At 56.7% G+C, this 13,582-nt stretch overlaps 1 protein-coding gene across 1 annotated transcript in view; it reads left to right on the top strand.

Moving 5' to 3' along the window:
• LOC120058147 (syntaxin-binding protein 5-like) overlaps positions 1-13,582 on the top strand; it is a 129,686-nt gene that overhangs the window by 20,219 nt on the left and 95,885 nt on the right. Inside the window, exons 5-28 of the mRNA XM_039006614.1 lie at positions 238-303; positions 481-524; positions 716-776; positions 869-965; positions 1,054-1,103; positions 1,194-1,309; positions 1,532-1,568; positions 1,657-1,727; positions 2,131-2,148; positions 2,253-2,360; positions 2,593-2,688; positions 3,235-3,275; positions 3,390-3,543; positions 3,641-3,703; positions 3,903-4,022; positions 4,226-4,252; positions 4,548-4,593; positions 4,738-4,755; positions 5,024-5,101; positions 6,967-6,993; positions 9,103-9,129; positions 10,127-10,153; positions 11,824-11,850; positions 12,012-12,078. Of these exons, the coding sequence (XP_038862542.1) occupies positions 238-303; positions 481-524; positions 716-776; positions 869-965; positions 1,054-1,103; positions 1,194-1,309; positions 1,532-1,568; positions 1,657-1,727; positions 2,131-2,148; positions 2,253-2,360; positions 2,593-2,688; positions 3,235-3,275; positions 3,390-3,543; positions 3,641-3,703; positions 3,903-4,022; positions 4,226-4,252; positions 4,548-4,593; positions 4,738-4,755; positions 5,024-5,101; positions 6,967-6,993; positions 9,103-9,129; positions 10,127-10,153; positions 11,824-11,850; positions 12,012-12,078 (1,486 nt within the window). The remainder of the gene's footprint in view (positions 1-237; positions 304-480; positions 525-715; positions 777-868; positions 966-1,053; positions 1,104-1,193; positions 1,310-1,531; positions 1,569-1,656; positions 1,728-2,130; positions 2,149-2,252; positions 2,361-2,592; positions 2,689-3,234; positions 3,276-3,389; positions 3,544-3,640; positions 3,704-3,902; positions 4,023-4,225; positions 4,253-4,547; positions 4,594-4,737; positions 4,756-5,023; positions 5,102-6,966; positions 6,994-9,102; positions 9,130-10,126; positions 10,154-11,823; positions 11,851-12,011; positions 12,079-13,582) is intronic.

Raw genomic sequence — 13,582 nt, 5'->3', positions numbered from 1 at the left:
CAAGTTTTTCCCCGCGCGAAGCACACTTTGGTGCCTCCACTGCTACTCTAGGACTCTCTGGTGCCTCCAGGTTACTAGACTCTCTGGTACCTCCAGGCTCTCTAGGACTCTCTGGTGCCTCCAGGTCCTTAGGACTCTCTGGTGCCTCCAGGTGTCTAGACTCTTGGTACCTCCAGGTCTCTAGGATCTCTGGTGCCTCCAGGTCTCTAGGACTCTCTGGTGCCTCCATGTCTCTAGGACTCTCTGGGTACCTCCAGGTCTCCAGGACTCTCTCCGGTGCCTCCAGGTCTCTAGGACTCTCTGGTGCCTCCAGGTCTCTAGGACTTCTCTGGTGCCTCCAGGTCATTATGACTCTCTGGTGCCTCCACGACTTAGGACTCTCTGGTGCCTCACATCTCTAGGATCTTGGGTGCCTCAGGTCATTATGACTCTCTGGTGCCTCCATGACTCTAGGACTCTCTGGTGCCTCCACATCTCTAGGATCTCTGGTGCCTCCAGTCTCTAGGACTCTCTGGTGCCTCCAGGTACTAGGACTCTCTGTACCTCCAGGTCTCTAGGACTCTTGGTGCCTCCAGGTCTTCTAGGACTCTCTGGTACCTCCAGTCACTAGGATCTCTGGTGCCTCCAGTCTCAGGACTCTCTGGTGCCTCCAGGTCATATGACTCTCTGGTGCCTCCATGACTCTAGGACTCCTCTGGTGCCTCCAGGTCTCTAGGACTCTCTGGTCCCTCAGCTCTCTAGACTCTCTGGTGCCTCCAGCGAACTAGGGACTCTTGGTACCTCCAGGTCTCTAGGACTCTCTGGTGCTCCACGTCTATAGGATTATTCTGGTGCCTCCACGTCTCTAGGACTCTCTGGTGGCCTCCAGGTCACTATGACTCTCTGGGTGCCTGCAGGTCACTAGGACTCTCTGGTGCCCTGCAGGTCACTATGACTCCTGGTGCATCCACGTCTCTAGGACTTTGGTGCTCACGTCTCTAGGATCTCTGGTACCTCCAGGTCTCTAGGACTCTCTGGTGCCTCCAGTGTCTAGGACCTCTCTGTTACCTCCAGGTTCTCTAAGGACTCTCTGGTGCCTCCAGGTCGTGTCTTAGGACTCTCTGGTACCTCCAGGTCCTAGGACTCTCTGGTGGCCTCAGGTCTCTAGGACTCTCTTGTGCCTCCATGTCCTAGGACTCTCTGTGTACCTCCAGGTCTCCAGGACTCTCTGGTGCCATCCAGGTCTCTAGGACTCTCTGGTGCCTCCAGGGTCTCTAGGACTATCTCGGTGCTCCTCCACGTCACTGAGGAACTCTCTGGTGGCCTCCAGGTCTCTAGGACTCTCTGGTGCCTCCAGGTCATTTATGACTCTCTGGTGCCTCCACGACTCATAGGACTCTCTGGTGCCTCACATTCTAGGACTCTCTGGTGCCTCCACGTCTATAGGACTCTCTGGTGCCTCCAGGTCATTATGACTCTCTGTGCCTCCATGACTCTAGGACTCTCTGGTGCCTCCACTCTCTAGGACTCTCTGGTGCCTCCACGTCTCTAGGACTCTCTGGTGCCTCCAGGTTACTACGGACTCTCTGGTACCTCCAGGTCCTTAGGACACTCTGGTGCCTCACGTTCGATTATCTGGTGCCTCCACGTCTCTAGGACTCGTCTCTGTGCCTCCAGGTCACTATGACTCTCTGGTGCCTGCAGGTCACTATGACTGCGGTGCATCCACGTCTCTAGGACTTCCTCTGGTGCCTCCACGTCTCTAGGACTCTGTGTTACCTCAGGTCTCTCTAGGACTCGCTGGTGCCTCCACGTCTCTAGGACTCTCTGGTGCCTCCAGGTTCTAGGACTCTCTGGTACCTCCAGGTCTCTAGGACTCTCTGGTGCCTCCACGACTGCTAGGAATCTCTGGTGCCTCCAGGTCTACTTAGGACTCTCTGGGTCCCTCCAGCTCTCTAGGACTCTCTGGTGCCTCCAGGTCACTAGGGACTCTCTGGTGCCTCCAGTGTCTCTATGACTCTCTGGTACTCCAGGTCTATGGGACTAGCTGGTGGCCTCCACGGTCTCTAGGACTCTCTGTTGCCTCACGACTCTAGGACTCTCTGGTGCCTCCACATCCTCTAGGACTCTCTGGTGCCTCCACGTCTCTAGGACTCTCTGGTGCTCCAGGTACTAGGTCTTTGGTACCTCCAGGTCTCTAGGACTCTCTGGTGCCTCCAGTCATCTAGGATATTCTGGTGCCTCCACGTCTCTAGACTCTCTGGTGCCTCCAGGTCACTATGACTCTCTGGTGCCTGCAGGTCACTATGACTCGCTGGTGCATCCACGTCTCTAGGACTCTCTGGTGCCTCCACGTCTCTAGTACTCTGTGTTACCTCCAGGTCTCTAGGACCGCTGGTTGCCTCCACGTCTAGGACTCTCTGGTGCCTCCAGGTCTCTAGGACTCTCTGGTACCTCCAAGGTCTCTAGGACTCTTGGTGCCTCCACGACTCTAGGACTCTCTGTGGCCTCCACGTTCTAGGACTCGGTCCTCCAGTTCTAGGACTCTCGGTGCCTCAGGTCACTAGGACTCTCTGGTGCCTCCAGGTCTCTATGAGCTCTCTGGTACTCCAGGTCTATGGGACTCGCTGGTGCCTCCACGTCTCTAGGACTCTCTGTTGCCTCCACGACTCCAGGACTCCTGGTGCCTCCACGTCTCTGGACTCTCTGGTGCCTCCACGTCTCTAGGACTCTCTGGTACCTCCAGGTCTCTAGGACTCTCTGGTGCCTCCACGTCTCTAGGATTATCTGGTGCCTCCACATCTCTAGGACTCTCTGGTGCCTCCAGGTCACTATGACTCGCTGGTGCATCCACGTCTCTAGGACTCTCTGGTGCCTCAACATCTCTAGGACTCTCTGTTCCCTCCAGGTCTCTAGGACTCTCTGGTGCCTCCAGGTCTCTAGGACTCTCTGGTGCCTCCATGTCTCTATGACTCTCTGGTACCTCCAGGTCTCTGAGACTCTCTGGTGCCTCCACGTCTCTAGGATTATCTGGTGCCCACGTCCTAGGACTCTCTGGTGCCTCCAGGTCACTAGGACTCTCTGGTGCCTCCCAGGTCTCTATGACTCTCTGGTACCTCCAGGTCTATGGACTCGCTGGTGCCTCCACGTCTCTAGGACTCTCTGTTGCCTCCACGACTCTAGGACTCTCTGGTGCCTCCACGTCTCTAGGACTCTTGGTCCTCCAGCTCTCATTGAACTCTCTGGTGGCCTCAGGTCATAGACTCTCTGGTGCCTCCAGGTCTCTATGATCTCTGGTACCTCCAGGTTACGGGACCGCTGGTGCCTCCACGTCTCTAGGACTCTCTTGCTGCCTCCGGTCACTAGGACTCTCTGGTCCTCAAGGTCTCTATGACTCTCTGTACCTCCAGGTCTATTGGGACTCGCTGGTGCCTCCACGTCTCTAGGACTCTCTGTTGCCTCCACGACTCTAGGACTCCTCTGTTTGCCTCCATGATCTTAGGACTCTCTGGTTGCCTCACGTCTCTAGGACTCTCTGGTGCCTCCAGGTCACTAGGACTCTTGGTACCTCCAGGTCTCTGAGACTCTCTGGTGCCTCCACGTCTTAGGATATATGGTGCCTCCACGTCTCTAGGACTCTGGTGCCTCCACCGGTCTCTAGGACTCTCTGGTGCCTCCCAGGTCACTAGACTCTCTGGTGCCTCCAGGTCTCTATGACTCTCTGGTACCTCCAGGTCTATGGGACTCGCTGGTGCCCTCACGTCTTAGGACTCTCTGTCTGCCCCACGACTCTAGGACTCTCTGGTGCCTCCACGTCTCTAGGACTCTCTGGTCCCTCCAGCTCTCTAGGACTCTCTGGTGCCTCCAGGTCACTAGGACTCTCTGGTGGCCTCCAGTCTCTATGACATCTCTGGTACCTCCAGGTCTACGGGACTCGCGGTGCCTCCACGTCTCTAGACTCTCTGCTGCCTCAGGTCACTAGGACTCTCGGTGCCTCCAGGGTCTCTATGAAACTCTTCTGGTACCTCCAGGTCTATGGACTCGTTGGTGCCTCCACGTCTCTAGGACCTCTCTGTTGTCCCCACGACCTCTAGGACTCTCTGGTGCCTCCACGTCTCTAGGACTCTCTGGTGCCTCCAGGTCAACTAGGACTCTGTACCTCCAGGTCTCTAGGACTCTCCTGGTGCCTCCACGTCTCTAGGATTATCTGGTGCCTCCACGTCTCTAGGACTCTCTGTGCCTCCAGGTCACTATGACTCTCTGGTACCTGCAGGTCACATGACTCACTGGGCATCCATGTCTCTAGGACTCTCTGGTGCCTCCACGTCTCTAGGACTCTCTGTTACCTCCAGTCTCTATGGACTCTCGTTTACCTCCAGTCTCTAGGACTCTCTGGTGCCTCCAGTCTCTGACTCTCTGGTGCCTCCAGGTCTCTAGGACTATCTGGTGCCTCCACGCACTAGGACTCTGGTGCCTCCAGGTCTATAGACTCTCTGGTGCCCTCCAGGTCATTATGACTCTCTGGTGCCTCCACGGACTCTAGGACTCTCTGGTCTCCACATCTCTAGGACTCTCTGGTGCCCTCCACGTCTCTAGACTCTCTGGTGCCTCCAGGTCACTAGGACTCTCTGGTGCCTCCACGTCTCTAGGACTCTCTGGGTGCCTCCAGGTCATTTATGACTCTCTGGTGCCTCCATGACTTAGGACTCTCTGGTGCCTCCACATCTCTAGGACTCTCTGGTGACTCCACGTCTCTAGGATCTCTGGTGCCTCCAGGTTACTAGGACTCTCTGGTACCTCCAGGTCTCTAGGACTCTCTGGTGCCTCCAGGTCTCTAGGACTCTCTGGTACCTCCACGTCTCCTAGGACTCTCTGTGCCTCCAGGTTACTAGGACTCTCTGGTACCTCCAGGTCTTCTAGGACTCTCTGGTGCCTCCAGGTCTCTAGGACTCTCTGGTACCTCCACGTCTCTAGGACTCTCTGGTGCCTCCAGGTCTCTAGGACTCCTGTGCTCCATGTCTCTATGACTCTCTGGTACCTCCAGTCTCCAGGACTCTCTGGTGCCTCCAGGTCTCTAGGACTTCTGGTCCCTCCAGCTCTCTAGGACTCTCTGGGCCTCCAGGTCCACTAGGACTCTCTGGTGCCTCCAGGTCTCTATGACTCTCTGGTACCTCCAGTCTATGGGACTCGCTGGTGCCTCCAGCTCTAGGACTCTCTGTTGCCTCCACGACTCTAGACTCTCTGGTTCCTCCACTCTCTAGGACTCTCTGGTGCCTCCACGTCTCTAGGACTATCTGGTGCCTCCAGGTCACTAGGACTCTCTGGTGCCTCCAGGTCACTATGACTCTCTGGTGCTCCAGGTCACTAGGACTCTCTGGTGCCTCCACGTCTCTAGGACTCTCTGGTACCTCCAGGTCTCTAGGACTCTCTGGTGCCTCCACGTCTCTAGGACTCTCTGGTGCCTCCACGTCTCTAGGACTCTCTGGTGCCTCCAGGTCTCTAGGACTTCTCTGGTGCCTCCAGGTCATTATGACTCTCTGGTGCCTCCACGACTCTAGGACTCTCTGGTGCCTCCACATCTCTAGGACTCTCTGGTGCCTCCACGTCTCTAGACTCTCTGGTGCCTCCAGGTCACTAGGACTCTTCTGTAGCCTACACGTCTCTAGGACTTCTGGTGCCTCCAGGTCATTAGGTTCTTGGTGCCTCCATGACTCTAGGACTCTCTGGAGCCTCCACATCTTAGGACTCTCTGGTGCCTCCACGTCTCTAGGACTCTCTGGTGCCTCCAGGTTACTAGGACTCTCTGGTGCCTCCAGGTCACTATGACTCTCTGGTGCCTCCAGGTCACTAGGACTCTCTGGTGCCTCCACGTCTCTAGGACTCTCTGGTACCTCCAGGTCTCTAGGAATCTCCGGTTGCTCCTCCACGTCTCTAGGACTCTCTGGTGCCTCCAGGTCACTATGACTCTCTGGTTCCTCACGTCTCTAGTTCTATGGATGCTCAGGTCACTAGGACTCTCTGGTGCCCTCCACGTCTCTAGATTCTCTGATGCCTCCAGGTCACTAGGACTCTTGGTGCTTCAGGTCACTGGGACTATCTGGTGCCTCCAGGTCTCTAGGACTCTCTGTGTCTCTAGGACTCTCTGGTGCCTCAACTTCCTCTAGGATTCTTGGCGCTCCAGGTCTCTAGGCTCTCTGGTGCCCAGGTCTCATAGGGACTCTCTGGTGCCTCCACTCTCTAGGACTCTCTGTGCCTCCACATTCTCTAGGACTCTCTGGTGCCTCCAGGGCCACTAGGACTCTCTGGTGCCTCCAGGTCACTAGGACTCTCTGGTCCCTCCAGTCACTAGGACTCTCTGGTGCCTCCACGTCTCTAGGACTCTCTGGTGCCTCACAGTCTCTAGGACTCTCTGGTGCCTCCAGCTCTCTATGACTCTCTGGTGCCTCCAGGTCTCTAGGACTCTCTGGTGCCTCAAGGTCTCTATGACTCTCTGGTGCCTCCACGTCTCTAGGACTCTCTGTGCCTCCACGTCTCTAGGACTCTCTGGTGCCTCCACGTCTCTAGGACTCTCTGGTGCCTCCACGTCTCTAGGACTCTCTGGTGCCTCCACGTCTCTAGGACTCTTCTGGTGCCTCCAGTCTCTAGGACTCTCTGTGCCTCCAGGTCACTAGGACTCTCTGGTGCCTCCACGTCTCTAGGACTCTCTGGTGCCTCCAGGTCATTATGATTCTCTGGTGCCTCCATGACTCTAGGACTCTCTGGAGCCTCCACATCTCTAGGACTCTCTGGTGCCTCCACGTCTCTAGGACTCTCTGCGTGCCTCCAGGTTACTAGGACTCTCTGGTACCTCCAGGTCTCTAGGACTCTCTGTGCCTCCAGGTCTCTAGGACTCTCTGGTACCTCCACGTCTCTAGGACTCTCTGGTGCCTCCAGGTCTCTAGGACTCTCTGGTGCCTCCATGTCTCTATGACTCTCTGGTACCTCCAGGTCTCCAGGACTCTCTGGTGCCTCCAGGTCTCTAGGACTCTCTGGTCCCTCCAGCTCTCTAGGACTCTCTGCTGCCTCAAGGTCACTAGGACTCTCTGGTGCCTCCAGGTCTCTATGACTCTCTGGTACCTCCAGGGCTATGGGACCGCTGGTGCCTCCACGTCTCTAGGACTCTCTGTTGCCTCCACGACTCTAGGACTCTCTGGTGCCTCCACATCTCTAGGACTCTCTGGTGCCTCCACGTCTCTAGGACTATCTGGTGCCTCCAGGTCACTAGGACTCCCTGGTGCCTCAGGTCACTAGACTCTTGGTGCCTCCAGGTCTAGGACTCTCTGGTGCTCAGCTAGACCTTGGTACTCCAGTCTCTAGGACTCTCTGGTGCCTCCACGTCTCCTAGGACTCTCTGGTGCCTCCAGGTCACTATGACTCTCTGGTTCCTCCACGTCTCTAGGATTCTCTGATGCCTCCAGGTCACTAGGACTCTCTGGTGCCTCCACGTCTCTAGGATTCTCTGATGCCTCCAGGTCACTAGGACTCTCTGGTGCCTCCAGGTCTCTAGGACTCTCTGGTGTCTCTAGGACTCTCTGGTGCCTCAACTTCTCTAGGATTCTCTGGCGCCTCCAGGTCTCTAGGACTCTCTGGTGCCTCCAGGTCTCTAGGACTCTCTGGTGCCTCCACCTCTCTAGGACTCTCTTGTGCCTCCACATCTCTAGGACTCTCTGGTGCCTCCAGGGCACTAGGACTCTCTGGTGCCTCCAGGTCACTAGGACTCTCTGGTCCCTCCACGTCACTAGGACTCTCTGGTGCCTCCACGTCTCTAGGACTCTCTGTTGCCTCCACGACTCTAGGACTCTCTGGTGCCTCCACGTCTCTAGGACTCTCTGGTCCCTCCAGCTCTCTAGGACTCTCTGGTGCCTCCAGGTCACTAGGACTCTCTGGTGCCTCCAGGTCTCTATGACTCTCTGGTACCTCCAGGTCTACGGGACTCGCTGGTGCCTCCACGTCTCTAGGACTCTCTGGTGCCTCCAGGTCACTAGGACTCTCTGGTGCCTCCAGGTCTCTATGACTCTCTGGTACCTCCAGGTCTATGGGACTCGCTGGTGCCTCCACGTCTCTAGGACTCTCTGTTGCCTCCACGACTCTAGGACTCTCTGGTGCCTCCACGTCTCTAGGACTCTCTGGTGCCTCCAGGTCACTAGGACTCTCTGGTACCTCCAGGTCTCTAGGACTCTCTGGTGCCTCACGTCTCTAGGATTTATCTGTGCCTCCACGTCTCTAGGACTCTCTGGTGCCTCCAGGTCACTATGACTCTCTGGTACCTGCAGGTCACTATGACTCACTGGTGCATCCATGTCTCTAGGACTCTCTGGTGCCTCCACGTCTCTAGGACTCTCTGTTACCTCCAGGTCTCTAGGACTCTCTGTTACCTCCAGGTCTCTAGGACTCTCTGGTGCCTCCAGGTCTCCAGGACTTTCTGGTGCCTCCAGGTCTCTAGGACTCTCTGGTGCCTCCAGGTCTCTAGGACTATCTGGTGCCTCCACGTCACTAGGACTCTCTGGTGCCTCCAGGTCTCTAGGACTTCTCTGGTGCCTCCAGGTCATTATGACTCTCTGGTGCCTCCACGACTCTAGGACTCTCTGGTGCCTCCACATCTCTAGGACTCTCTGGTGCCTCCACGTCTCTAGGACTCTCTGGTGCCTCCAGGTCACTAGGACTCTCTGGTGCCTCCACGTCTCTAGGACTCTCTGGTGCCTCCAGGTCATTATGACTCTCTGGTGCCTCCATGACTCTAGGACTCTCTGGTGCCTCCACATCTCTAGGACTCTCTGGTGACTCCACGTCTCTAGGACTCTCTGGTGCCTCCAGGTTACTAGGACTCTCTGGTACCTCCAGGTCTCTAGGACTCTCTGGTGCCTCCAGGTCTCTAGGACTCTCTGGTACCTCCACGTCTCTAGGACTCTCTGGTGCCTCCAGGTTACTAGGACTCTCTGGTACCTCCAGGTCTCTAGGACTCTCTGGTGCCTCCAGGTCTCTAGGACTCTCTGGTACCTCCACGTCTCTAGGACTCTCTGGTGCCTCCAGGTCTCTAGGACTCTCTGGTGCCTCCATGTCTCTATGACTCTCTGGTACCTCCAGGTCTCCAGGACTCTCTGGTGCCTCCAGGTCTCTAGGACTCTCTGGTCCTCCAGCTCTCTAGGACTCTCTGGTGCCTCCAGGTCACTAGGACTCTCTGGTGCCTCCAGGTCTCTATGACTCTCTGGTACCTCCAGGTCTATGGGACTCGCTGGTGCCTCCACGTCTCTAGGACTCTCTGTTGCCTCCACGACTCTAGGACTCTCTGGTGCCTCCACATCTCTAGGACTCTCTGGTGCCTCCACGTCTCTAGGACTCTCTGGTGCCTCCAGGTCACTAGGACTCTCTGGTGCCTCCAGGTCACTATGACTCTCTGGTGCCTCCAGGTCACTAGGACTCTCTGGTGCCTCCACGCTCTAGGACTCTCTGGTACCTCCAGGTCTCTAGGACTCTCTGGTGCCTCCACGTCTCTAGGACTCTCTGGTGCCTCCACGTCTCTAGGACTCTCTGGTGCCTCCAGGTCTCTAGGACTTCTCTGGTGCCTCCAGGTCATTATGACTCTCTGGTGCCTCCACGACTCTAGGACTCTCTGGTGCCTCCACATCTCTAGGACTCTCTGGTGCCTCCACGTCTCTAGGACTCTCTGGTGCCTCCAGGTCACTAGGACTCTCTGGTGCCTCCACGTCTCTAGGACTCTCTGGTGCCTCCAGGTCATTATGATTCTCTGGTGCCTCCATGACTCTAGGACTCTCTGGAGCCTCCACATCTCTAGGACTCTCTGGTGCCTCCACGTCTCTAGGACTCTCTGGTGCCTCCAGGTTACTAGGACTCTCTGGTACCTCCAGGTCTCTAGGACTCTCTGGTGCCTCCAGGTCTCTAGGACTCTCTGGTACCGCCACGTCTCTAGGACTCTCTGGTGCCTCCAGGTTACTAGGACTCTCTGGTACCTCCAGGTCTCTAGGACTCTCTGGTGCCTCCAGGTCTCTAGGACTCTCTGGTACCTCCACGTCTCTAGGACTCTCTGGTGCCTCCAGGTCTCTAGGACTCTTGGTGCCTCCATGTCTCTATGACTCTCTGGTACCTCCAGGTCTCCAGGACTCTCTGGTGCCTCCAGGTCTCTAGGACTCTCTGGTCCCTCCAGCTCTCTAGGACTCTCTGCTGCCTCAAGGTCACTAGGACTCTCTGGTGCCTCCAGGTCTCTATGACTCTCTGGTACCTCCAGGTCTATGGGACTCGCTGGTGCCTCCACGTCTCTAGGACTCTCTGTTGCCTCCACGACTCTAGGACTCTCTGGTGCCTCCACATCTCTAGGACTCTCTGGTGCCTCCACGTCTCTAGGACTATCTGGTGCCTCCAGGTCACTAGGACTCCCTGGTGCCTCCAGGTCACTATGACTCTCTGGTGCCTCCAGGTCACTAAGACTCTCTGGTGCCTCCACGTCTCTAGGACTCTCTGGTACCTCCAGGTCTCTAGGACTCTCTGGTGCCTCCACGTCTCTAGGACTCTCTGGTGCCTCCAGGTCACTATGACTCTCTGGTTCCTCCACGTCTCTAGGACTCTCTGATGCCTCCAGGTCACTAGGACTCTCTGGTGCCTCCAGGTCTCTATGACTCTCTGGTACCTCCAGGTCTACGGGACTCGCTGGTGCCTCCACGTCTCTAGGACTCTCTGCTGCCTCCAGGTCACTAGGACTCTCTGGTGCCTCCAGGTCTCTATGACTCTCTGGTACCTCCAGGTCTATGGGACTCGCTGGTGCCTCCACGTCTCTAGGACTCTCTGTTGCCTCCACGACTCTAGGACTCTCTGGTGCCTCCACGTCTCTAGGACTCTCTGGTGCCTCCAGGTCACTAGGACTCTCTGGTACCTCCAGGTCTCTAGGACTCTCTGGTGCCTCCACGTCTCTAGGATTATCTGGTGCCTCCACGTCTCTAGGACTCTCTGGTGCCTCCAGGTCACTATGACTCTCTGGTACCTGCAGGTCACTATGACTCACTGGTGCATCCATGTCTCTAGGACTCTCTGGTGCCTCCACGTCTCTAGGACTCTCTGTTACCTCCAGGTCTCTAGGACTCTCTGTTACCTCCAGGTCTCTAGGACTCTCTGGTGCCTCCAGGTCTCCAGGACTTTCTGGTGCCTCCAGGTCTCTAGGACTCTCTGGTGCCTCCAGGTCTCTAGGACTATCTGGTGCCTCCACGTCACTAGGACTCTCTGGTGCCTCCAGGTCTCTAGGACTTCTCTGGTGCCTCCAGGTCATTATGACTCTGGTGCCTCCACGACTCTAGGACTCTCTGGTGCCTCCACATCTCTAGGACTCTCTGGTGCCTCCACGTCTCTAGGACTCTCTGGTGCCTCCAGGTCACTAGGACTCTCTGGTGCCTCCACGTCTCTAGGACTCTCTGGTGCCTCCAGGTCATTATGACTCTCTGGTGCCTCCATGACTCTAGGACTCTCTGGTGCCTCCACATCTCTAGGACTCTCTGGTGACTCCACGTCTCTAGGACTCTCTGGTGCCTCCAGGTTACTAGGACTCTCTGGTACCTCCAGGTCTCTAGGACTCTCTGGTGCCTCCAGGTCTCTAGGACTCTCTGGTACCTCCACGTCTCTAGGACTCTCTGGTGCCTCCGGTTACTAGGACCTCTGGTACCTCCAGGTCTCTAGGACTCTCTGGTGCCTCCAGGTCTCTAGGACTCTCTGGTACCTCCAGTCTCTAGGACTCTCTGGTGCCTCCAGGTCTCTAGGACTCTCTGGTGCCTCCATGTCTCTATGACTCTCTGGTACCTCCAGGTCTCCAGGACTCTCTGGTGCCTCCAGGTCTCTAGGACTCTCTGGTCCCTCCAGCTCTCTAGGACTCTCTGGTGCCTCCAGGTCACTAGGACTCTCTGGTGCCTCCAGGTCTCTATGACTCTCTGGTACCTCCAGGTCTTTATGACTCTTGGTGCCTCCACGACTCTAGGACTCTCTGGTGCCTCCAGGTCTCAAGGACTTCTCTGGTGCCTCCAGGTCATATGACTCTCTGGTGCCTCACGACTCTGGACTCTGGTGCCTCCACATCTCTAGGACTCTCTGGTGCCTCCACGTCTCTAGGACTCTCTGGTGCCTCCAGGTCACTAGGACTCTCTGGTGCCTCCACGTCTCTAGGACTCTCTGGTGCCTCCAGGTCATTATGATTCTCTGGTGCCTCCATGACTCTAGGACTCTCTGGAGCCTCACATCTCTAGGACTCTCTGGTGCCCACGTCTCTAGGACTCTCTGGTGCCTCCAGGTCACTAGGACTCTCTGGTGCCTCCAGGTCTCTAGGACTCTCTGGTGCCTCCACATCTCTAGGACTCTCTGGTGCCTCCACGTCTCTAGGACTATCTGGTGCCTCCAGGTCACTAGGACTCCCTGGTGCCTCCAGGTCACTATGACTCTCTGGTGCCTCCAGGTCACTAAGACTCTCTGGTGCCTCCACGTCTCTAGGACTCTCTGGTACCTCCAGGTCTCTAGGACTCTCTGGTGGCCTCCACGTCTCTAGGACTCTCTGGTGCCTCCAGGTCACTATGACTCTCTGGTTCCTCCACGTCTCTAGGATTCTCTGATGCCTCCAGGTCACTAGGACTCTCTGGTGCCTCCACGTCTCTAGGACTCTCTGTTGCCTCCACGACTCTAGGACTCTCTGGTGCCTCCACATCTCTAGGACTCTCTGGTGCCTCCACGTCTCTAGGACTATCTGGTGCCTCCAGGTCACTAGGACTCTCTGGTGCCTCCAGGTCACTATGACTCTCTGGTGCCTCCAGGTCACTAGGACTCTCTGGTGCCTCCACGTCTCTAGGACTCTCTGGTACCTCCAGGTCTCTAGGACTCTCTGGTGCCTCCACGTCTCTAGGACTCTCTGGTGCCTCCAGGTCACTATGACTCTCTGGTTCCTCCACGTCTCTAGGATTCTCTGATGCCTCCAGGTCACTAGGACTCTCTGGTGCCTCCACGTCTCTAGGATTCTCTGATGCCTCCAGGTCACTAGGACTCTCTGGTGCCTTCAGGTCACTGGGACTATCTGGTGCCTCCAGGTCTCTAGGACTCTCTGGTGTCTCTAGGACTCTCTGGTGCCTCAACTTCTCTAGGATTCTCTGGCGCCTCCAGGTCTCTAGGACTCTCTGGTGCCTCCAGGTCTCTAGGACTCTCTGGTGCCTCCACCTCTCTAGGACTCTCTTGTGCCTCCACATCTCTAGGACTCTCGGTGCCTCCAGGGCACTAGGACTCTCTGGTGCCTCCAGGTCACTAGGACTCTCTGGTCCCTCCACGTCACTAGGACTCTCTGGTGCCTCCACGTCTCTAGGACTCTCTGGTGCCTCCACGTCTCTAGGACTCTCTGGTGCCTCCAGCTCTCTATGACTCTCTGGTGCCTCCAGGTCTCTAGGACTCTCTGGTGCCTCAAGGTCTCTATGACTCTCTGGTGCCTCCACGTCTCTAGGACTCTCTGGTGCCTCCACGTCTCTAGGACTCTCTGGTGCCTCCACGTCTCTAGGACTCTCTGGTGCCTCCACGTCTCTAGGACTCTCTGGTG

Source organism: Salvelinus namaycush, chromosome 13 (assembly GCF_016432855.1).
Source record: "Salvelinus namaycush isolate Seneca chromosome 13, SaNama_1.0, whole genome shotgun sequence".
NCBI classification, from domain to species: domain Eukaryota; kingdom Metazoa; phylum Chordata; class Actinopteri; order Salmoniformes; family Salmonidae; genus Salvelinus; species Salvelinus namaycush.
This window is presented reverse-complemented; position numbering and strand designations above follow the sequence as displayed.